The sequence below is a fragment of the Heliangelus exortis genome, chromosome 1, assembly GCF_036169615.1.
Source record: "Heliangelus exortis chromosome 1, bHelExo1.hap1, whole genome shotgun sequence".
In the NCBI taxonomy this organism is placed as follows: Eukaryota; Metazoa; Chordata; class Aves; order Apodiformes; family Trochilidae; genus Heliangelus; species Heliangelus exortis.
Window position 1 is genome coordinate 4,213,987 of NC_092422.1, and position 23,101 is coordinate 4,237,087.

Below are 23,101 nucleotides of genomic sequence, written 5' to 3' on the forward strand. Positions count from 1 at the left end.
AGTAATTGCTCATTATAAAAGTATACCCTGATTTTAGTTTATATTTGCTTGTTTGTTGGCTTTTTTTCTGCAGTTAATGAATAATGGACCTTTCCTTGATCTAACTGTGATATTATATAAAACCATACAATTTCCACAGCTCTGTTGTTCATCTGGATGCCATTTAGAAAGAAAACAAGCAATACCTGCCCTGCCCTGCAGGACTTGGAGGTTTAAGGAATTACAACATCTCACAGCAATGGTTTTGTCACTTCCTATGAAGAACCTGCACAGGATACCAGGTTAACAGCCTTGGTGGTATCCTCTTGGTCTCCATCTAAGACATCTCCTCCTCTCTAGTGGAAAAGCATTTCTCATGTTGCCTATGCAGCTGTAGGACTGTTACTGGCACTATTCCTGCTGTCTAACCCAGAGCTTAAATGACTGACCAGAGACACCTGACTGGGAGCCTCTTGACCTCCAGTTATGTCACTGCTTATAGCTACTGTAGGTTGGAAGTTTGTGACCTTGGGGGCTGGAACTGCCTTTGGTGGCAAAGAAACCCATCAGTCTGTGATTGTGACTTCCATGCACACACTTCTCATGCTTTCTGTGGTCAGTGCTGGTCTCAAGTCTGTTTCAATTGTCCATTACATGGGCACATAATTACATGGGACCCACTGGTTTGCTGGGGCAACCTAATCTGGAGGCACTCACAGGGGATCTATACCTAATAATTTGCTTGGAATTAAAAAGATGCTAAGGCTTCCTGCAGTTCACCAAGGTGATGAAGACACGTTTAGTGTGATCTGAGATTTCCAATGGATTCTCAATCCCCTGTAGCATCCACACAGGGTGGTGAGAAACAGAGAAACTGCCCTGGGAGATCTTTGCCCTTTTGCAGTAGCACCTTGCCAACCTGACCTTCAACACTTTCAGGGATGGGGCAGATGCAGCTTTTTTGGGGTTTTTTTGTTTTTTTTTTCAGAAGTCCCTCTACTGGTAAACGAACTGAGTCTTTACTTTGTACAGTCAGACCCTAGAGTGTGATAAAACTTGGTCTAAAATGAATGCATGGTGAGTGGTCAGCTCTGCATGTGAGCTCCACTGCCTGTATGGCCCAGAGGTTGACAGAACACAGTGGGTGCACACAGGGAGACCTCTATGTGACATAAAAAGACATCTATGTTGTCTTTTAAATTCAGTCCCAGCCCCTGGCACCTGGACTGAGCTGTCCTTTGAGTTCCAGTGACGGGTCACCCAAACAGCTGGTGTTGAACATAATATTTAGCAGTGCAGGGAACCCTGCTGGGCCACCAGCTGCTGCTGCAGAATGGTGCAGGTAAATCCATGCTGTAGATATGAGGAGGTCCAGGATGCTCTAAAGTATCTCAAATGAGTCCAGCAACTGAATTCATTACAGGTATCTGCTGGCTGTGATTGAAACCTGAATACCACATTCACAGGTGGGGACCTAAATTTAGGTGTCTTCATGAGGAACAGAATCACACCCACTGGGGGTTTTCCACTGGGGACTGGCTACAGGATTTCTGGGCTCTCCTCATCTTTTGTCACGGAGGGAAGTAGGAGATCAGACATGTGCAATGCTGAAATGCTGAACATCATCACCACTTAGCTATTATAATAACTAAACAGATCTCTGTCATCTAGAAAATGAGCCCAGGATGACTTCAGAATTACCTTTTGAGTGCATTTCTGTGATAAAAAAATGTATTTGGGGACAGCACTTTTTTTTTTTTTTTTTTTTTTTTTTTTTCCCCAAAGAAAAGCAAACACATCCAAGAAAAAAAACCTCAAATTCAGGCAAAGCAGAGCTTGTATGCTCTGCTCAGAATATAAAGGGGGTGAAGGAAAACTGATTGCATGCAGTTCAAAGAGACAGTGTATCCCTGACTTTGAAATTACCATTTCTGTTTCATCTTAGAACTCTTATTAATGAACTGGCAAGAAAGAGAAACAGAAAATTTCCATCCAAGGCTGCAGTGGCATGTGGTATTCTCAAAAACAATGCTGTTGCTTTTAGCAACTGTAAACCAAGGTATCTATAAAAGCAGCTTTATGGCAGAAAGATGAGGCTTCATAGTTATTTTATTTCAATATTTGTTGCTAGATGTGAGTGACAAATACGCTGGGTTTGTTTTTTCCTCACAGTATTTTTTAATCAGATGTCCTTAGGTGACATTTCACTTTATCCAGCAACAACCCAATGGAGAGAAGAGAATGACCTTCATCATTTGTTGGCTGCTGTGCAGAGCTCAAGGGAATGGCACATTACAGAGATCTCTGAATAGCCTCTTGCTTTTTTCCAGCACCTCTTTGAGGATTCAAAATGCCATAGCCAGATACCATCATCTGTTGTTTTTAAATACTGCCTTCCAGTGTGAGACTGAAAGTTTTAATTTCCCACCAAGGATCCAAGATGTGAAATACGTGAACATGTTCCTGAGTTTCTCTATATCCTTGTGTCATTATACACAGTAGGTGTTTCTCTTCCCCCAAATGGCTTACAACACAGAAAGCCACTTCCAAAAGGCTTGGACCAAGTTAGGACTTGTCTCTCTGAAATACTCTTCATCATTAGAACCATAAAATAAGAGAATCATTTTGGTCAGAAAATTTTTTAAGCTCATTAAGCCTAACTGTTAACCTAGAACTACCAAAAAAACACTAAACCATGTCCCTAAGCACTACATCTACAAATCTTCTAAATCCCACCAGGGATGGTGACCCCACCACTGCACTAGACAGCCTGTGCTACATGAAAAACTTTTCAGTGAAGAATTTTTTTCTAATATACAATCTAAACTTCCCCTGGCAGAAGTTGAGGCCATTTTCCTCTGGTTCCTTCACTTGTAACTTAGGAGAAGTGACCAACTCCCACCTTGCTCCAACTTCAGGGAGTTGTAAAGAGTGATAAGCTCTCCCCTATTTGCATCCTTCTTATTTACCCCCTAGCTCTCTGCAAACATTGCATCCTTCAGAAAACAGTCTCTTCCCTCAATTCCACCTGAAGATGAGTCCCCATTGGGTTGTCCCCCATCAATTCTCAGCATCCCCCAACCACATCAGCAAGCACCTACCCACCAGCCCAGATGCATCAAGAGGAAATGTTCCTGCTTAACAACTTCCCCCCCATGAATGCAAGAAGGAACATGGAGGTGAGTGATTGGCCAGTAAGACCAGTGCTGCAGCTGCTGATTGGCTAGCAATGAGTGAAGCCCAAGAACTAACACTTGGGATTAGAGAGGTCCCACCTCCACCCTGCCAGTGCACACAGCTGCAGGGGGATAATGAGGCTGAGCTCATCCAGCAGATTTTCATCTGTAAGGAAATAAGATGATTCCTCTCCTCTTGCTGAGCTATTTCCACAACACTTCAAGAGCTTAATGTCTCTGAAATTTCAACTCCCTTCCCTGCATCAGATCCAGAAAAAACTGGCCACTACTTCTGCAAAACATAACTAGGGGCTGATGGACAGGCCTGCAGATGGCCCTGGCCCAGGACAAAAGCCTCACTATGTGAGGATGCTCTCCATAAATGATGAAAATGGCAGAGCTGGTCCCTCAACAGACTCCTTGATGTCCCTTATGAAGCAGCATTTTGGAAGCAAGGGATGCTCAGCCAGGGAGCGAACTGCAGTGCTGTTCTTCCTGACAGCCCTGCAGCTCACTCCCTGGCTGAGCATCCCTTGCTTCCAAAATGCTGCTTCCTGAGGGACATCAAAAGCTGCTCCTCCAGCACAGTCTGTAATGGGCACTGCAGAAAACAGGACCTTTTCAGGAGACACAGTGCTCATGGGACAGAGAGAAGGGTAGTTAATAACATGATGTAGTTAATGATGTAAGTGCCTACTCCAAAACATCCCTCCCTGTGAGTAGAGCTATTCTGGCTCCAGCAATTACTTGACAGCTCAACAAGACAAAAGGGAAGAAAGAAAAGAAAAAAAAAAAAAAAAGAAAAGAAGAAGAGAAATTTGATTCAGGTGCAGCAGCTTTACAATATGCCAGAGGTCACCCAGAGTCCCCTGGTGGCCAATAACACTGAACTTGTTCAACAAACAATTTAGTGACAGCCTCACGGCTGTAGGGAGGGGGAGAGGAAAGTGCTGCACAACAGAGTATTGGATTTTAAATGTCACTGTGGAGCTGCAGGGTGTTACTGCAAAGTTTATGGCATGCTAGTTGTTTCTGAGCTGGTGGATGCTTAAAGTCAGAAATATCTCTCCCATCTTCCAGCCCTGCAAGGCAAGTACCAACAGTATTTTGGAAGGAGATGCTGGGACCCTCTGGTTATGCAACCTGAAGAGATATGAAACAGCCATTTCTGTGGAGTTTGTCTCTTTGTTGCTGTGCTCCTGTTAATCATTCCTCTCTGCTAAAGGAACTGACTCAACCTGCTGGGCTGCAGCTTTGATCAGCAAAACCAGTGGAGTTAAGTCAATTTTATTTTAGTCTGTCATAAGGAGACACATGAGCCAGAGAAACCAAGGATTGGAGATGAGAAAGCTGGGCTGTCTCATCCAGAGAACATCCCTGGATTTCAAGCAGGATAGGCACTGTCCAGTGCCTTGTCCAGGCTACTTTGAAATGACAAAAGATGTGGAGCTTCTTCCATTCTCTCCAGTAGATCATTTCACATTCTGATTGGTTTTATTTTCTGAAAATATTTCCTGTGCTTCCATTTTGCTTTATTTTAATCTGTCATTTGCTGTGTGAAATTTTTAGAAGTTTATATTGCCTTCTGCATGCTTCACCAATAAATACAGAGGCAAAGAATGTGAAGGAGGGATGGGTTGTGTCTGGGAGGGTTGGGAGCCAACAGAACAACTTGTGGAACATCAGTGTTGAATGTATGGCCAGGCTTAGGGGAAAATGGATCATATGTTCAGGTATCATATGTGAGTGAATTTATTTTATGCAAATATATGCCTGCAATATGCTGGATGTGACAGATAGGAAGGGAATCTTGCTCTGCAGCATTTGAGAACCACTTGCTATCACAGCACGATCCTGCAACTGCAGACTGGAATAAAAATGCTCATGTTTTGTTGCTGTCATAACACAGGGGAAGAACCCAAAACAATCTGCAGTGGTAAAATGACACTTTCAACACTGAGAGTGCAAAGTAACTCATCTGGAAGCAGGGTGGCTCCATGAAGCCCTCTTTTACCAAGCAGGTCCCTACATGCTCCTCATCACAGAATTTTGCCTTAAAACATGGAGATTTTACATTCTTCTATTGCTCACTCAGGCAGACCCAACTAAAATGGGTGATGAGGAGGATTCCTTGGTTTTATTTCCACCTCAGCTTCTGGTATGAGCAAGTGTCAGTCTTCATCTCAAGCTGTCACTCAAGTTACTTGGCTATTCAATAAGTGTCATACTACTAATAATGAGCTAATGAAAAAATAATGATACAATAATAAGAAGACCACCAATAATAATAATTTCTGTTGTGCTTCTGTGAGAGCTTTTATCTAGGGCACAAAACAATTTAGAGAAAAACTTTTGTGTGGTTTCTGAATGAGCCATCCCTGTTTGCTTTGTCCTGTGCAGCTTCACCTGGGGACATTGTCACATCAGAGAGGAGGAAAAATCCTGAGGATATTTCTCATTGCAGAAATCATCTCTATTAGAAATTTATTATTTAACCCAAGGAAGGAAGAAACAGGAGTCTCTGAGGCAACCAAGACACTGTGGTGCAATGGCTTTCAAGCATCAACTCAACCATGGAAGCAAAAGGTCCCCTCTATTATAAAGGGATAAATCTTAATGTAAATCTCTGGTTTAAGTTGAAGCTGGTCCATGTGAGCTTGTTTTCACCATAGCTATGATGCTGTGTACCAAGAGGGAGCTGACACATGACTCCTGTATTACTCCACAGTCTCTTGTTCAGACCTCTGAGAGAGACTTCTTGTGGCTGGGGAACTGGGGAAATGTGACACTGTGTTTTACCTCCTGGTTTTGTGTGTGTACAGGACCTGAAGAATTTGCTGCAGGGCAGTGAGGTTTCAGTTAACTGAGAGATAAAGAGACTAGAAGGGCAGATGAGATCAATTCCACACCCTTGGAATAAAATGTTATCATGTTAAGAACATATCTACACCTCCCCCCAAAAACTGGTGCCTCACTGCTCCTCTGATGTTCAACTACACAGAAACAGCAAGCAGGAATTCAGACTAAAGAGGATTAGGACTAAACAGATCAGAAAAAACCCAGACTAAAATCAGGCTAGGAGGACATGGACCTGTTGGAGAGAGGACAGAGGAGGCTCACAAGGATGATCACAGGGCTGAAGCACCTCTCCTATACAGAGAGACTTAGAAGAGTTGAGGTGGTTCAGGCTGGAGAAGGCTGTGGGGAGAACTTAGAGCACCTTCCAGTACCCAAAAAGGCTACAGAAATGCTGGTGAGAGACGTTTTATAAGGGCATGGAGTGACAGGACAAAGGGGGACATCTTCAACTAAAAGATGCTAGATTTAGATTAGCCATTAAAAAGAAATTCTTTCCTGTGAGGGTGGTGAGACACTGGCACAAAAAAACTGCATTTTCCCCATCCTTGGAAGTATCTCAGCCCAGGCTGGATGGGGCTTGGAGCAACCTGGTCTGGTGGGAGGTGTCCCTGCTCATGAAGGGGTGTTGGAACTGGATGATCTTTGAGGTCTCTTCCAACCAAAAAACCATTCTGTGATTCTATGTGACTATCCCGAGAGGTGACTTTTCCAAGGACACAGAGGTGAGAAGCAGTAGGGCCAGGAGTAACCCAGGGCTCTGATTCTGACCCACGGTGTTAACCTTTAACAGCTCTGCCTCCATCTTTCAGCTGAGTAATTCCCAACAAGAAGAGAGGGGGGAAATGGTTGTGCTGTAAAAGCATTTTCTTGCTAATTTCATCATTGAATTTCATGCCACCAGCTAACAAAGTGGATTGTGATGAAAGCTAACCATCAGCTAAGATTTCTTTCTGGTGAAACCTTCTGTAAAACAGAACTGTTTCCTAGTGAAGTATCAGTACTTGTTGTTTAGAATATTTCAAACAAGACTGAATAAATTTCTAGAGAAAAATTTGGTTGAAAATGATTCAGTATCAAACTTTTTTTTTCAGTTCCATGAATCTTTGGTGCAAAGGCCATGAACATAGCCTGCAACACATGGTAAGATGGCCTCTTGTGGGAGAAAGAAACAGCAACATACCATTTCTGGAGCAACCACCAGAAAACATCACAGGAAAAAGCACCATGGAAGTAAGGAACATAAGATGTGATTCTTCAGCCAAATCTCATTAGTATAATAGAGATTGACTTACTCTTAATCTGTCAATATATCCGGGATAACATGCTGACAGAGGCATTTTTAATAAATATTACAACAATACAGTGTGCTGATCAGTGTGTGATGTAGAAATGGAGATGCAATGATCACCTTGCTATTGTCCCATTCTTGTGTTTTCATCTGCGTGTGGATCAGCTCATAGGATGGCTCCATGGCATCCATGTCTGGCTTGGGGTAGCCAGGGATGACGTTGTGTAGTTGGAACCCGAAGGTCAGCAGCCAGCTGTTGACATCTGGAAGGGAAGAAAAGCATAAATCAGATTATCTGATCTCTCAAGCAGGATTGCTCAGGAGAATGGCATAGAGGAGGACTCTGATGCCTGGCACTGTCACAGTCTGGCCAGAATGGTGAGAATCTACTTTGTGTGAAGAGCTCAAATATTAATGGTCCTTGAAAGAACCAACGTGCCAAGGCTGGGCTTTTGTGCCTCCAACCACAATCCAAGTCTGCACTTTTCCAGCTCTGAAACAGAAACTTTGGCAGTGACCAAAGCCAACTGCATGTCTGTCCTACGTAAGCAGCCACCAGACTCTGCTCTAAGTTTTGCAGGAGAAATACAGGAACAACATTACATTAATGTAGGCTGAGAGGCACCAGGTGAATGCTCTACCACCCTCTGAACATCCTACCATCATCTCTGAACACCTCAGCCACAGTACTTCTCTTCCTGATGCCTCTCAAAGGGTCTGCAGTCTAAATTTTAGAGCTATGTGAGCCAGAATACCAGGATATCCAGCACAAACAACATGGTCATTTAGCAGGTGAACATAGAAGAGGCATATCCTCTGCTTGTTCCATGGCAATTTCACCTCTGTCCTGAGTTTCTTGGCCTTTTTCATAAGAAGGTATATTTTAAGTACTAAAACAGTGTAAAGCCACATGTCATCTTTTATAGTGACATTTAAAAGCTGTAGTAGCAGTGGGAGTCTTGTGTTTGAACAAGACTACATCACTTGGATACTTTTCACAAGTCCCTTAGAAAAAAAAATCCAAGGACAGTGAGAAAATTGCTGGCTAAAAGCAATAAACTGTTGTCCTATGCAAAAGGAGGACCACTGGCACTAAAGGGGACGTGACAGAACCAAGAGATTTGGGTCATTCCTCCATTCACTTGACAGTAGACTACTAAGTCTTCTCAGATTTTTGGGTGGAGGAAATACTGGTGAGGTGGGATAACTCTGAGATCTGCTTGGAGTCAGCATCACTTCCCTGCTTAACTTCTGAGAATTTGATGGTCTTACCTCGTTTGCCTTCACTGAACTCTACAGATGGACACAGTTGCTACAGTCCCCAAGAAATATGGGATGTATTTGGCACACCAGCAGCAATTGCAAGAAAAAGAAACATATGAAGGTAAAGCTTGACTAGTATCAGCTCCCAGGGGCTTAAGTGGTTTTGGAGGTAAAGGGGTGTGTGCTGGTGATTGCCTCAAAATGGATGTGCAGTTCGTTTTGCTAAACTCAATAAGCATTGTTAAAACTGTCTGTAAAGGGACCATTTTAATGAATTAAATATGTTTTTTTGAATGTTTTCTCCCCTCTCTTCCTCACGAGCTTAAATGAGTTGGTCGGAAAAGAAATTATGGATGCAAGCAGCAAATAAGGCTCTTCAGATGACTGGAGAACCAGGAGCCAAACAAACACACTATCTGTTGATTGTTTTCTTACAGGCCAAAATGTTGAGATTGGGCAGATGTCCAATAAGCCCTTGTGACAATCCATGTGGAAGGGGGAGGATTTCTGTAATAAAAACACTTCTGTTCACTCAATGTACAGATTGTTTCTGGAGTGCCTTTGAAACAGAGAGGTTGGAGGGAGGGAAGAAATTAAAAGGCTCGTTTGATTATTTTTTTTTGCTTAACTCTAAGCCAGACTGCTTGCAAATTCTTCTCATGTGAAATAAAGACCTTTGATGTACATATTGTGGACCAGGTGGTCAGAAGAACAAAGTAAAACAGTGAAGGTCGGCATCAGTGCAGGAACCACTTTCCAAGCACTTCAGAAATGTTAAAAAGGATACAGAGCAGGGATGCTGAACTACAGAAAAATATGTAATATGCCTGGAAAGCCTGAAGACAGGCTTTTTTGTTACTTCTCAGGAAACTGACTTTCAAAACATTTGCAAACAGAATTTTGTTCTTTTTGGGAAGAGGAATACTCAGAGCAAAAACTCCCCAAAACCAAACACCCAAAAAGCATGGGAGGAAGGTGTGGAGGTGAGAAAACAGAGGGGAAAATATTAATTTGCCAAGAGGCAGTGACAACTTTTTTGTCAGAAAAGTACATTTCACGTCACAGAGGTTTTTTTCAGCTACAGTAACCCTGCCAACACATTTCACAGTAAATTCATTTGAAGGCAAAGAAAAAGAGTGCTTAATGCAGACACATGTAATGGAAATGTCACTTCAATCCATCAGGCTAGCTGAAGCTGGCAGCAAAGCCCTGTGCCATGAAGTGTACAATTGCTAAAATATTCATATTTAGCAATGGCCTTCTTGAAAAGTAAATACCTGCTTCTCCTTCCCACCTCCAACTTGTACCCATGAGCTCAGAAACCTCATGGTTGCAGATCAAAGTGTGTGCCACTTGCTCATGTCCTGGGTGCTGAGCTTCCCTAAGGACAGGGGGTCCTTGGGTGGACAGGGAGAGACAAAGAATGGTTCCCTGTGCCTGAATCTGGGAAGGTTTGGTTGTGATGAGAAGGAAAAGCTCATCACAGGTCCTGCCCACCAGATCCCTGAAAGCTTCAGCAGAAAGAAATGTCAGAGCCACAGCCTTGCATCCCATCCCATAAGGTGATCTGCTTTTTCCATCCACTGTGAGAGGAGATATTTTAACAATGTATTTGGGATCTGTATGCTTGAAAGACTGAAAATAGAACCTTCATGACCATGGAAACAGTTGTTTGGTGCATATAAAATATTAAAGTATCAGATTTGGACATCTTGATGTGATCACCAGAGCTGGGTGGGAAGTTGTTCACCTGTTCCAAGACTGGATTGGAAATTTTGTCCTGTCTCTACTTGAACAGGAAAATGAAAAATCTGTCATGAAGCATTTTTTTCAAAAACTAGAGCAACTCAAGAGAACAATTTCCAATGAAGATCCTCCATTTTGGTTTTGATGCCTGAATTTTTCCATTCCATTTTTCAATTATTATTTTACACTTAACTTGAAAAGGCTGAAAACTAGAAAGGAATTTTTCACACAGGCTTTTTTGGATTTGTCATTTAGACAATTTTCAGAGCTGTTTACAGCATTTCTGCTGAGAAATCTCTCAAGCTCAACCCTCTCCCATAAACAAATTCAGTTTTGACAAATGAGCATTTTCTGATAGGAAAAGTTAACTTGGAGTATTCCCTGCTAGCCTTAATTATCTGAGTGAGGCCAACACACAGGATCTTAGTCTGCAACTTTTGGCATAATTTACTTCCCTCACGGCATCATCTCAGCTCTGGAGGAAACAGCTTTTTCATGAAAAAAAAAGAAAATCTAATACTGCAGAAGAACCTGAAAGTATGAATCCTTATGACCAGAATGACAAGTGGAGTAGAAAACCCCTGGACTTTTATTTTGTAACATTTTTTGTTTTTAAGCCAATCCCATAATTTAGGGGAATGCAAATACCACCGCATACAGGAAAATTGTGATACATGCAGCAGGAGCATTTAAAAATTAAAAATATCTCCTTAAGCAGCATGTCCATTTGATTTGTGATTGTGTTTTCTGATGGGAAGTATATAGAAAGAGTCCCACCAAAAGAGTCCTCTTGAATTTTACTACCAGTATTGCCCAAAGTATGTATATAGGAAGGACATTTAACCTACCAAATCATATTCTGAATAAAAAATATACAGAAAGCTCATGTTAGTGCTGCTTTACAAAATCCCAGAGGAAGCATTTCAGAGGTTAATTTAAGCTGTGGGGTAGGTATGCCCTAAAATCTGGCCTTTAAATCTAACATGTCTGCTTTTATTGACTTTTAGTTGAAACTGTTAATTCTGTTGGGCAGATTAACTTTGAACTACATGGTTGCTGTAGTGTCCTCTGAAATGTCTGAGTGCAATAAAAGGTTTAATTCATTGTTGCCATCCTGATAAAACAAATTTACATGTCATTTGTTTAGCATATAAATCTCTGAGTAACACTGTGTAAACAATGCAGTCCCTCTACAGAGAGAAAGGTTATCAGGACATTAATTGCTAGTTATACCTGGGATATCTGAGGGAACAAAGAACTGGAAGCAGAATGAAAAGAAACACCAAGGAGGAGAAAAGAAAACAGGTTTGGGAATTACTATCTCTATCTATGCTAATAAATTAAACATGCCCTGGACTCAGGGATCAATTGGCAAGGAAAAGCTTGTGTCTATGTATTATATTAAATACTAGAAAACCTTGGTGACCAGCATATTGAGAGAGAAAAAAAACCTATTCAGTGATGACAAACTTGTGAACATGATAATTAATTTAAATGTCTTACCTGTCATGTAACATTTGATATCCTGAGAGTTGCTAATGGGATTGTTGTTCTTGAACATATACAGGTTGAAAGGCATTATGTTATTGCTACTAAGATGCTTCCACATATCATGGTCTGGACTTGTCCACCGACCAGCCAGCACATCATAGTCTCTCCGTCCCATGTGGATAAGCTTTGTTAGGGGGTCATAAAGTCCCCCATGGTAGCCAATGATGATCTGGAAGTTGGGATTGGTGTCCATGTAGATCTCCCCATATGCTGTGTACAGTATCTGCTTAATCATTAAGCCAGTCCCACTGAAGACAGCCAAAGGAGTGCCAATGTTATCACAGGCGATGTAGAACTCGTCACCACTGCTGAGCTCCATTGCAAAGAGGTGGCCTTGGAGGTCATAGTAGAGGGAGGTGATCTCAGAGCTTGAGTGGTTGTATAAATGGGTGACCTTGGTTGGGTTGGTCAGGTCTGCATAGAAGAACTGCAAATGATGGCCATGGCTGGTTTTGCTGGAGACTCTCCTTCCTAGGCCATCATAGCGATATTTCACACTCCACCCACTAGCTTTATTGTAGGCTTTGATGAGCAGGCCAGCTGAGCTGTACTCAAAAATATCATTGCCTCTTTGCTTCAGGAAGCCATCTTCATCCATTTTGTACTGCACATCCCCCAGTCTAGTGATCCTATCCCTGAGGTCATACCTGAGTGGTGTAAGGCGGGCACTGTTCCCTGGACTCAACAAATGGAGGTTTCCATTTAGGTCGTAGCTGTAACGCCAGAGGGGTTTGTCATTGATAGACACTGTCTGCAGCTGGCCATCAGCATCATACTCATAGGAGTACCTAGTGGTGTTTGCATAAGGACCAACCTTCAGCTCTTTCTTCACCACCCTCCCCATGTTGTCATACTGCACAGTCATCCAGTACATCAGCGACCGGAATATCTCATACTGGACCTCCTTCATCCTCCCGTAGGCATCAAAATGTTTAGTGTGAGTCATGACAGCAGTGGTGATAATCTGGTTGATATCGTAGTAAATGACTCCGAATTTACCAAATTGCTCAGTTTTGCCTGACACATCATCATACCTGTAGAGATCAATGGGTAGAGGTGTCTCGTTGATGACTGCTTGCATGCTGGTCACCCGAAAGCTGTTGTCATAATTATAGTCAAAACGTGCATTCACCATCCCTTCCTCGGTGAAGCGAAAAATCTGTCTGTCAATGAGGGGTCCTATCTGCCTGTACCTTATGGTACATGTGAAGCCTTCATTCTGCAAGTTGATTGTCTTCAGCATGCCGGCCGTTTCATCGTAGGTGAAACTGATCTTTGTGGTGTCGTAGAGCATCTCGGACAACTTGGACAACTTTCCATACTTGTAGATGACACGTCTCCCTGTCCCCAAGTACAAAGTGTGGAGGAGCTGCTCGTCCTCTGTGAAATCCTGAATTACTGAGGCGTTGCCTTCTGGTGGCCGATAGATGTTCCTGTAGTACCCGACGGAACGAATGGTTTCCAAAGTCTGGCGGGCAACATTGGGCATGGTGACTGATGACAATCTGTCATTCTTATCAAACTCAAAGATGTACTGTCTCTGGCTGTGAAGGAGCAGTACCATGGACTGGATGAGAAGGAGAAAAAAAATGGGATTATATTCCCGGTTTTCAGGCAAAATTACACTCAGCTCTCACAAAACCTGCAAGACTCTCCAATGCAAAAAGCAGGGTAAGTGAGATGGATCTCTGGACCCATAGGGATAAACAGTGAGGGGTATGCAGCTGCACAGCCAATCGAGTACCTCCAAGCAGGAGTGGGTCAGAGGAAGAAGCAGTTACTGCAGTGAGGAAGTTCTAAGTTTAGAATGCTCAGTTGTTTGAATCAATGCCCTCTAGGTAGCTGTCTCTACCCAAATTCCCCGTGCCAATAGCTTTTACAGACTAATAAATAAAATTGGTGGAGCTACTGAAACAGTGCTTGAAAAAATACCCCCTGACATCTTCCAATACACAAGTAATTCATTGTGCCTTTGTATCTTCTATTACTCTCTTACTGCAAGCTCCTGCCTGCGTGTTTATTTGTTCTGGGATTTTTTTTGTATGTAATGAACAATCCACACAGATTGTATAATACAAAGGACAAGTCAATAATTTTATTTATTTTTTTTAAAAAAAGCTGTTACTGTAGTTTTCTTAAACCGTTGTAGGAAGAGTCTCTAGAAAAAACACAGCAATAAAAAAATCCAGCCCGTGTCATGCACCTTATGAATCTCTAGGACACCAGGCAGTGTAATGATGAATGGTTATACCTGGAAGAATTTAAGTCCCATGCCAGTCTACAGAGGGCAGACTATAGCAAACATTGCCAAGTGGGCTATAACAGCTCAGGTGGATTTGTGCCCTGCACTTTTTGTTACATTTGTCTCCTAGAAGTAGGAATGGACCACTTGAAGAAGGCATATCAGCCTGTCTGTGTTTTTTCACATGGAAAATCCATCTGGAAATTCCCCCTGCTCACTCCTCTGACTTTACCTGAAGGTATTTTATATTGCAGCTAGCTCATCAAAAGGAATTTTATGCCTAAGAAGTCAAACACCAAAGCTTGACAGCATCAAGAAATGCTCTCAGTTGACTGAGAAGAAACTTCTCAGCCTCTTTTCAACTGCTCTTTGGTGGTCTGGAATCAAAGTTACTCTGTGCACTTCAGTATAGGCAGAAGAGAAGTATTAGAACAAAAATCAGCTGGTGTGAAGGGGCTGAAGTCACAGCAATAAAGTTCATTTGCCCCAAATGCACCATTTCTGAGGGACAGGAGGATTCTTACCTTCTCCAAGTAAGTGTAGCTCCATGACTTGCCATCAGCAAAGATCCTGGATGTTATTCTGCCAGACTGATCGTACTCCATCCTTTCTGACATTGTTCCCCTCTGAATCCCTGCAATGTGTCCTCCTGGGGAATAGGTGACATTGACCCCGTTCAGTCTGCTGCTGGGTGACCAGAGACTGGGTCTCCCTGCCTGGTCATAGAGGATGCGGAGGGTGAACTTGCGGTGGTCATCGTAGATTTTTTCTGTCCTTGTCACCCGATCGAAGTCGAGGGACAGCAGGTTCCTGTTGTGAACCTACAGGAAAGAGATGGAGAATTAGGAAGCTGGAAAGAGTTTGAGTGACAAAGATGAGCCTTGTTTCACCAAACATCTCTTTAGACCACACTGGGGAGTATCCAGCTCTTCATTGCCTCTGGATAAGAGGCAATTTTCAAAGCAAAGAGTTGTCCTGACATTTCATCTGTTGAAGAAGAAGTGAGGAGAGAGGCAGAAAACCAGGGTACTTTTGAAAAACCATCACAGCAAAAGAATTTTTCTCTGAGTTTACTGAAGATACTGCAGGCACTGGAGGTTAAGCCTTTCCCCTGAGATGAAATATGGAGGCCTTGACCACTGCAGATGTTACAGAGTGCAGGAACTTTTTTGTGAGACCTGGAGTTTCAACTTCATTGTCCTGGGGTTATACAGTGTTGCATAATTACACTCCTGTTACCTCCACTGCCTCTGCACTTGCAAAGATCAAAGGTATCTACTTCAAAGCTAGGAGCAGGAATACACTTTGATTCAGGGATTGTAGAGCACAGCAGTACAAAAAGGAGTTGATAATATAACCCATGTTTAGTCCTGTGTGCGAGGAGACTTAGAAAGCCACATCACCACAGCAGCAAAGTACCCAGAAAGGATGAAAAACCCACATGCCCAGAATGGAGCTGGTGAAGACAGCTCCATCTCCATCCCACCACTTTCAAACCACTTTCAGTTGGTGAATCCCTCTTTTCTAGAAAGGTGCAGATTCTTCTGGGATGAATTTAAAACTCCAAACAGCTGACTTGGTTTGCAGTTCCTGCCCTGCTTTAGCCAGCCCTGGGTCAAGCTGAGACCCTGACCTGAGCACTGTTCTCAGCCCTGGTCCGGTTTTGATCTTGGCCATGGTGGATGATTGAATTCCTGCTGTATTTTGAGGAATGTGGAAGAAAGGAGAGAAGAAGAAAGGAGAGGCAATGGAGAAGGTGTTCTTCAGCCCCAGTTACAAACAGTGAGAGGGAAAGGCAGGACCTCTGCAGGGCTTTTGTGCTGTGTGGGCAGATGATGTGAGCTGAAAAAAGAGAGCTGGGACCCTGCAAGATCAGAAGTCAAAAGAAGACACCTCAGGAGCTGGGGATGAAAGAAGCAAAAGCACTGCTGAGGAAACATAGAAGTGAGCTGAGAGTGTGCTGAGAGTGTGAGCTGAGAGTCAAGGAATTGGTACCATGACGTAAGTGTGAAAATGGTGTAAGAGGAGGGAAGTGCAAAAATTATTTTCAGCTTATGAGTGACAATGGCAAAACATGGGTAGGACCTGAAGAAAGGTAGATAATGCTCCATTTAAATATGCATAAATTAGGACCTAAATGGGCAATGGGAGAAAGGAAATCAGCCAAGAGCTCACTGTAACAGGCAAGCTGGGAAATAATTAAAAAGTAATCAAAGCACTAAGTGCAGATGAACACATGTAACTGACAGAGCAATCTGGTATCTCATAGGTGCTGGCTGCTATAAATAAACAGAAGTGGCAATTGCTAGCAAAAAAAAACAAAACAAAAAACAACCCAGCAAAGAAAGGAGGATGGAACAGCATCTCTGCCTTCCAGCTATTCACAGAGAGGCTCCAGCCCAGCAGCTGCAGCTTCTTCTGCTCCTGGTCTCTGCCAAGAGAGATGGAAAGAGCTCTTCCAGGGCTGGGACAGTAATCCAGGCTGGAATTGGCCTCCCTGATCCCTATGCCAGCAGCACTGCCTTTTACCCTGCTGGAAGGACCAAATAACAGGTCCCAGAAGAGCTCTTAAACTCAGTCCAAATTTCTGCATCCCATGACTGGTGCCCTAAGTCATTCCACCCTATACATGCTCTGGCAAGCAATTTCGGGGAGACTGGTTGGAACAAATCTCCCTTTTCATGATTTATTTATTTAGTTAGTTGGTTTAATTATTTATTTTTTTATTTTATGATTTGTTTTCTCCTGCTCTCTGGGTGCAATCTCTCTTCTGTTAGCCAAGTGCTGCAGAGCCAACCACCACCCCTCAAGATGATGGGTAAAAGTGAATCCTATCCTACTTGAAAGCCTCCAAACAGAGCCTAAATCTTTTCTCATCCTTGTCCAAGGGCACAGCTTGAACAGAAGTGAATTTTCTGCAGAAGGACTGACAGGGCTGCAGGATTCAGCCCAACAATGCTATTTTATGGTGAGCAGCTAAATAAGGTTCCATCCTACATCCAGGAGTCCATATCATGGACCACCATTTGAAAAGCTCCTGCAAAAAGCTTTTGACCCTCAGAGCACTTGACAAGGCTTGTGATCAGCAGAGAATCAAGACAGGGTAAATTTAAATTCACTGTGTTTTTGACATCTCCTCTGTAATGTGTGAGAGACTAAATTTAACCCCAGACTCATGTGGCACAGTACTGTGTTCAATGCCTTTGCTTGCTCTGGAAAAGCAAAAGCATAAACATGCCACCACCACATCTGATTTCTCCAAGGCTTCCTATGGAGCTTTAGTCTAAATTGTAATTAAACAACATGCATTGATCTCCCTGGGAGGACAAGAGCAGACAAAGGGGAACATTTCTCATGGAAGCAGCCTGGCAACCTTCAGCGGAAGAGGGCTAAAAAATACTGCTGCAATGAGAACTCCAGAAGCCAACAGCATCCATGTGATAAGTGAGCAACTAGAAAGCAATTTCCCCAGCCAAGTGGGGTGGCCATATCCAGACCTCAACACCTTGTAGAAATTGTAGAGACAATGTGGGACTTTTCTCATCAGTCAACACACCAGGGAGAGCAGTGGGTGTAGTGTACCTTGACCACAGCAAGGTTTTTGACACAGTCTCCCATAATATCCTCGTGATCAAGCTCAGGAAATGTGGGATAGAAGAATCCACAGTGAGATGGATTAAGAACTGGCTACACAATAGAGCCCAAAAAGTCCAGCTGGAGACCTGTAACTAGTGGAGTCCCCCAAGGATCAGTGCTGGGTTTCAGCCTTATTTTCTCCAGGCTAAACACCTCCAGTTCCCTCAGCTGCTCCTCACAGGGCTTGTGCTCCAGATTTCACCACCTTTCCTGCCCTTCTCTGGACTTGCTCCAACACCTCAATGTCCTTCTTGTTGTTAGGGGCCCAAAACTAAACATAGGATTTGAGGTATGGCCTCACCATGGGGTGTGTGGGACAGGAGAAGGGAAAGGGGCAGCTTAAACATAATTGTTCTGCTTTACTGCAGCCTGGCCAAGCACAGAACCAGGTCAGCATTGATGGGACTGGGGAAAAGGCATCAGGGTTGACCCTTTTCCCTTCACTCATGCAGAATTCCCTGCCCTGTGCCTTAGCTCTGCAGTTATCAAACTTTTGCATTGTATTATTTCCTAAGGAGGGTCAAGGAGGTAGATGTGATGCTCTCCTCACCATGCTGGAAGCTGGTTGAGCACATGGCAGCAGGGCATCAGGCCCCAAGAACACTCTGTATCCCTGGGAGGAAGGGCCAACAACTCATAAAATGTAGATTCATGTGATGGCAGCAGAAAGGAGGCTGGTTTCAGGGGAACTCCCTCTTTTCCAGAGGTTCAGTCCTGTTCTCCTTATCTCAAAGAGCTTCATGGAGCAATGCTGCAGCCTCTCTGGGCATCCTCTTTCTCCATGGAACATCCTATCTTTGCTGCTGTCTCATGTGAGCAGCAGGATGAGGGGGAGAGGAATAGTAGTGATTTACTCACATATGGCAGAAAAGGGTAATATTTCCCCAAATGAACAAAATTATGTTTAACTTAACTTCCCTAAGCTTCTCCCTTGCCAAGGAAAGCAGCAATTACTGGTACAGGGGAAGAGGAGAACATGACACACAGAATGCCAGGAAAATCCCCAGGGAGGCAATTAGCACCTTGCAGGTTTATGTCTTAGGGGGGCAAATGCTGCAATGCAAGTACAAGCAGGCAGCATAAAACTTCTTGTACATACTCAGCCTCTCTGAACCTCTGAACAGAACCATAACTGGGTCCTTCAACCATGTAAGATGCTCTTCTGCTTCACTAGAAGGGCCTCAATAGGCTCAAAATGTGCATAAATGCTGACAGATTTATGAGGACGCAAGTAACCAGCCTGGAAACTCATTTTGCAAGCATTTTTCCAAATGCAGTACAATATAAAACAAAGACATATCCTGCATCTGAATCTACTGTGAAAATTTTGGAAGATAAAACTGACATGGTCAGCTGAGCTGTGGCTAAATGAGTGGAAACTGCTTCAAACACCAAATAACTGTGACACAGCTGCAGATTTCAGAAGGCTCTCTCCCTTCAGAAAAAAAGGACCCATGTGATAATTTTGTTGGTTATTAAAACAAAATAAAATAAAGATCTCCAGAGGAACCAAACAAGAAGGGTGGTGCCAACCAATCTGCAGATATACAGCAGTTCCCACCAAACAAGCAGATTCAGATTTGGGTAAATTTTCAGTTTTTCTTCTGATAAAAAAATATGAGGCTCTTGACACAAGGGGAAGAGCACAGGCTGGGCTGGGAGGGTGAAGAGAGATACTTGATAAGTGTGAGCAAGGAAAGATTGGAGAAATCTCATCAAGGTGTCATGGGTCATGCTGCAGGGAATAGGGAGGGGTGAAGAGCAAGGACTGGGAAACACATATTTTAAACCAGGGCATTAATATTTACTGAAGGGCTTAAGTGGGAATAAATGGCTGCAGTCCTTTTGCTGCAGTGGCATCACACAGCACTAAGCACTTTTCTCAGAGGGTTTGAATGTGCCAGGTGCTGAGAAGCTTCCCAGGTTCATCAGTCCACAGATCTGAGACCAGCAAGGCACAGGGTGATTGCACAGGACTTATTATAACAAGTTACCAGCTTTGCCAGCAGTTAGAAGAGGAATTACAGATTTATTGGGCAAGACCTTTAAATAGCCCTAACACACTGACCCTCCAGTGTGTGGAACAGTATTTTCAAATCCCATCAAACTTGAGCACAGAAAGGACCACGAGCTCCTGGAGGACACAAACCCATCAAGCTGGAGCTGTTTATAATGCTTCACTTTGGGGAACAACAGCAATTACAGTGTCATGCCCTGTGAGCCCAAATCTTCAGCAGGTTCAACAGATTGAACACATCCAAGGATGGGGCAGCCACAACTTCCCTTGGCAACCTGCCTAACCACCCTCAAAGGAAGGAATTTCTTACTAATATCTAATCCAAATCTCCCCTCCTTCAGTCTGAAACCATTCCCCCTGATCTCATCACTCCATGCCCTTGTAAAAAGTCCCTCCCCAGCTTTCCTGTAGTCCCTTCAGGTACTCAAAGGTCATTATAAGGTCTTCCTGGATACTTCTTTTCTTCAAGTTAAACAGCACCAACTCTTTCAGCCTTTCCCCCATAGGGTTCCAAAGCTTTCAGTGCTCAGCTCCATTACTGCAGCAGCACAGGTAGAAAACAGCTCCTCTAATGGGTGCAGTATTTTCTAGTTATGATTGTTCCTCACATACCTAAACAGCCTGACATGATGGTTAAACCTGTGGTGTCTGATGAGAGGTTCCCAGGGATGTTACCAGGGATGCAGAGGACCTGTAGGCCAAGCAACTTTTTGTGATGGCTGAGAGGATGCCAGAGCATAAGGGGATATATTAAAGTCATAAAGGTTGTACCATCAAGGACAAACAACTATTTCTCTGTCCTGCAGCCTCCTTCCTATTGCAGACGATGCAAATCAACCCTGTCCCTTTCTGTCATGAGACTGGGAACTGAGGAGATAGAAAGTAGAGTCCAGGGCTGCTCGTGCTGCTCACTTACCCTCAGCCGACGTCCAAAGACGGTGACCTGGCCCCTCGCCTGCTCCTTCCTCTGCCTCCATTCCACGAGATTGAGGCCATTGTCAATGGGCAGGGTGACATTTCTCTTCCCCACCGTGGGGTTCACAGTGCCAGCCAGCAGATGTGGCTCAGTTTGCAGGGCCACCTCCATGCCATTAGCCAGCATCAGCCTGAGAGAGCCATCAGCCCCGATGTAGTAGCTGTTTCGGACTTGATCTGAAGAGAGAAAAGAAATCTTTTCAGATGGCTGCCTAATGATTAAGTTCCAGCTTTTCACTTGTTACCTCCACCAGACTTCACCAATATGATGGTTGCAACCAAATGATACACCCATCCCACTGCCAGTGACCAAAGTATTGTTTGTATCAGGGAAAGTAAAGATGGACAACCTCTCCTCCATTCTGATGATGTTCTGCACCTCAAATCCTTGCAGAAAAAAATTAAAAATCCTACATGAGTTTAAAAAGGCACCAGTGGAGGAGCTCCTACCAAAGAAAGGAGATTCAAACTTCTTCCTGTGGGTGGTGAGATGCTTGTTTTGAAACTCAGCCTGGCTGAAAAATTGCCACGCTTTTCTATCTTAAAAATCCCAACTTCACTACAATATATGAAAAAGTGGGGCCGCCTACTTTCCTCAACTTATTCACCATCTGATGAGTGACAGGAAATTGCAGAGTGAATTAATGCTGACCATGTTCCCAAACAACAGCCAAACCCTTTCACTAGGGAAAGCTTTCAGGAAGCAGTGCAAGTCCTCATGTTTGGAGAGAAAGCAGAGGCACTAAGCTCTGCACACATCTCCATATATCTGGCCTCCGCTCGCTTTTGAAAGATAAGCAGATTTTGAGGCCAGGATTTGGGAGTTCAGGAGTGGAAGAGAAGAATAATATCTTTCCCATGTCCTTCAGGATTCAGGCAGGCTGAAAGGCCATCCTTTGATTCTCCAGCTGGCATTTCTCTCTGCAGAGAGGAACTCATGAAGGGTAAGAAAGCATGAGACTTGCTCAGTGAAAAATGACTTTAAAAGTACATTGTACAACAACTGATTTATCTTAAGCTCCTCAAAAGCTGGAAAATATAATTTCTGACTCCCAGGCTGCCATAAATACCTAATTGTAAATGAAAACATCCATTAAAAATTCATGTCAATTGTTTTTCCATTCTGAGGCAAGTTGGGGTTTGTTCAGTAGTTGCTCTGCCATAGCTCAGCAGGAAACAAGGTCACAGCAAAATTATCATCTCTTGTCTGAATGAAGTCAATCAGCAAAGAGCACAGTTGGTGTAATTAGGAAAGGAAACCTGACACCAGTTTGGGGTGGGGTTTTTTTGGTTTTGTTTTGGTTTTTGGTTTTTTTTGTTGTTGTTGTTTTGTTTTTTTTTCTGAGTGTGAGTCTAATCCTTCTCCTGTTGTATCCAGCTGGAGTCTTGCCACACTGATCTCAGCAGGACCACAACTCAACTTACTGTACACAGCAGTGATGCTCTGACACTGCTGTGGCACTGGATTGTGGCATTACAGACATGCAGTGGTGATCCAGCATGTAGAGCTGAGTATTTTAGCTATACCACTATGTTTTTAAGTTGATGGTCTTTTGACATAGACTACAGCAGGATCAACCCCTCTCCAAGCTTGATTCTGCAAGTGGAGAGAAGAAGGACAGTGAGCTGGCTGTCACACTTTTGTCCTTTGATGCTTGCTCTGGTGAGAAAGTGGTAGGAGATTTGCTTCAACTTAAATCTGTGAAATAACTCTACACAGCTAAAGCATCCCTCCCACCTTCATCTTTCACCAGGAAGCAGGGCAAAACTTGAAACTCTCCATGAAATTCACTGGACACGTGATGTTCTCAGTGTCACTCAAGCACCACAAAGGGGTTAAGGTGGAGGATCCCCACCAGTGTGTGGAATGCAAACCCTTCTCCCAAGAGAAGATTCCTCCTTGGCTTTGGAGGCATTTCTCAGGGGCTACATGAAATCCAAGAGCCACAGGGTGCTGTATTTTATGCTGCTTTGTCTCTAGGGTACTAGTGCCCTATTTTGGCTGGGAATGAACGCTCACTTTGTCAAAAATCCAGAGGACAAACTCCCACAGAAGTCCTGAGGTGTCTGTTAGTTGTAGAGGCTCCTAAATACATGCTACAAGAATCTGTCACCTTCTCAAAATGCTTTCTCAGCCCTCACTTGTTCACAGTGGGATCCAGGTTTCTTGAAAGATTCATCAAGGATTTCTGAAAGCTGTCCAGAGCTGTGCATCCAGAAGGAAAATGTATGAACACCTCTCGTGTAAAAGGAATCTGTGACATGCATTTTCCCTGGAGAACAACAGAGTGGGCAAGACACTTGTGGACCTTGAGAATGGATCCAGCTCCATGCACTGGAGAAGCACTTGGAAGGCAGCTTCATTTCAG

General features: G+C 43.5%; 1 protein-coding gene across 8 annotated transcripts in view; it reads right to left on the reverse strand.

The window, feature by feature from the left end:
- The window catches only part of TENM4 (teneurin transmembrane protein 4), a 587,599-nt gene that overhangs the window by 3,944 nt on the left and 560,554 nt on the right, over nt 1-23,101 (reverse strand). For all 8 annotated transcript variants that reach the window (XM_071729185.1, XM_071729662.1, XM_071729348.1 and 5 more), the window contains 4 exons: nt 20,674-20,909; nt 14,629-14,925; nt 11,815-13,429; nt 7,423-7,565 (listed from right to left, as the gene is read on the reverse strand). In XM_071729185.1, the coding sequence (XP_071585286.1) occupies nt 7,423-7,565; nt 11,815-13,429; nt 14,629-14,925; nt 20,674-20,909 (2,291 nt within the window). The remainder of the gene's footprint in view (nt 1-7,422; nt 7,566-11,814; nt 13,430-14,628; nt 14,926-20,673; nt 20,910-23,101) is intronic.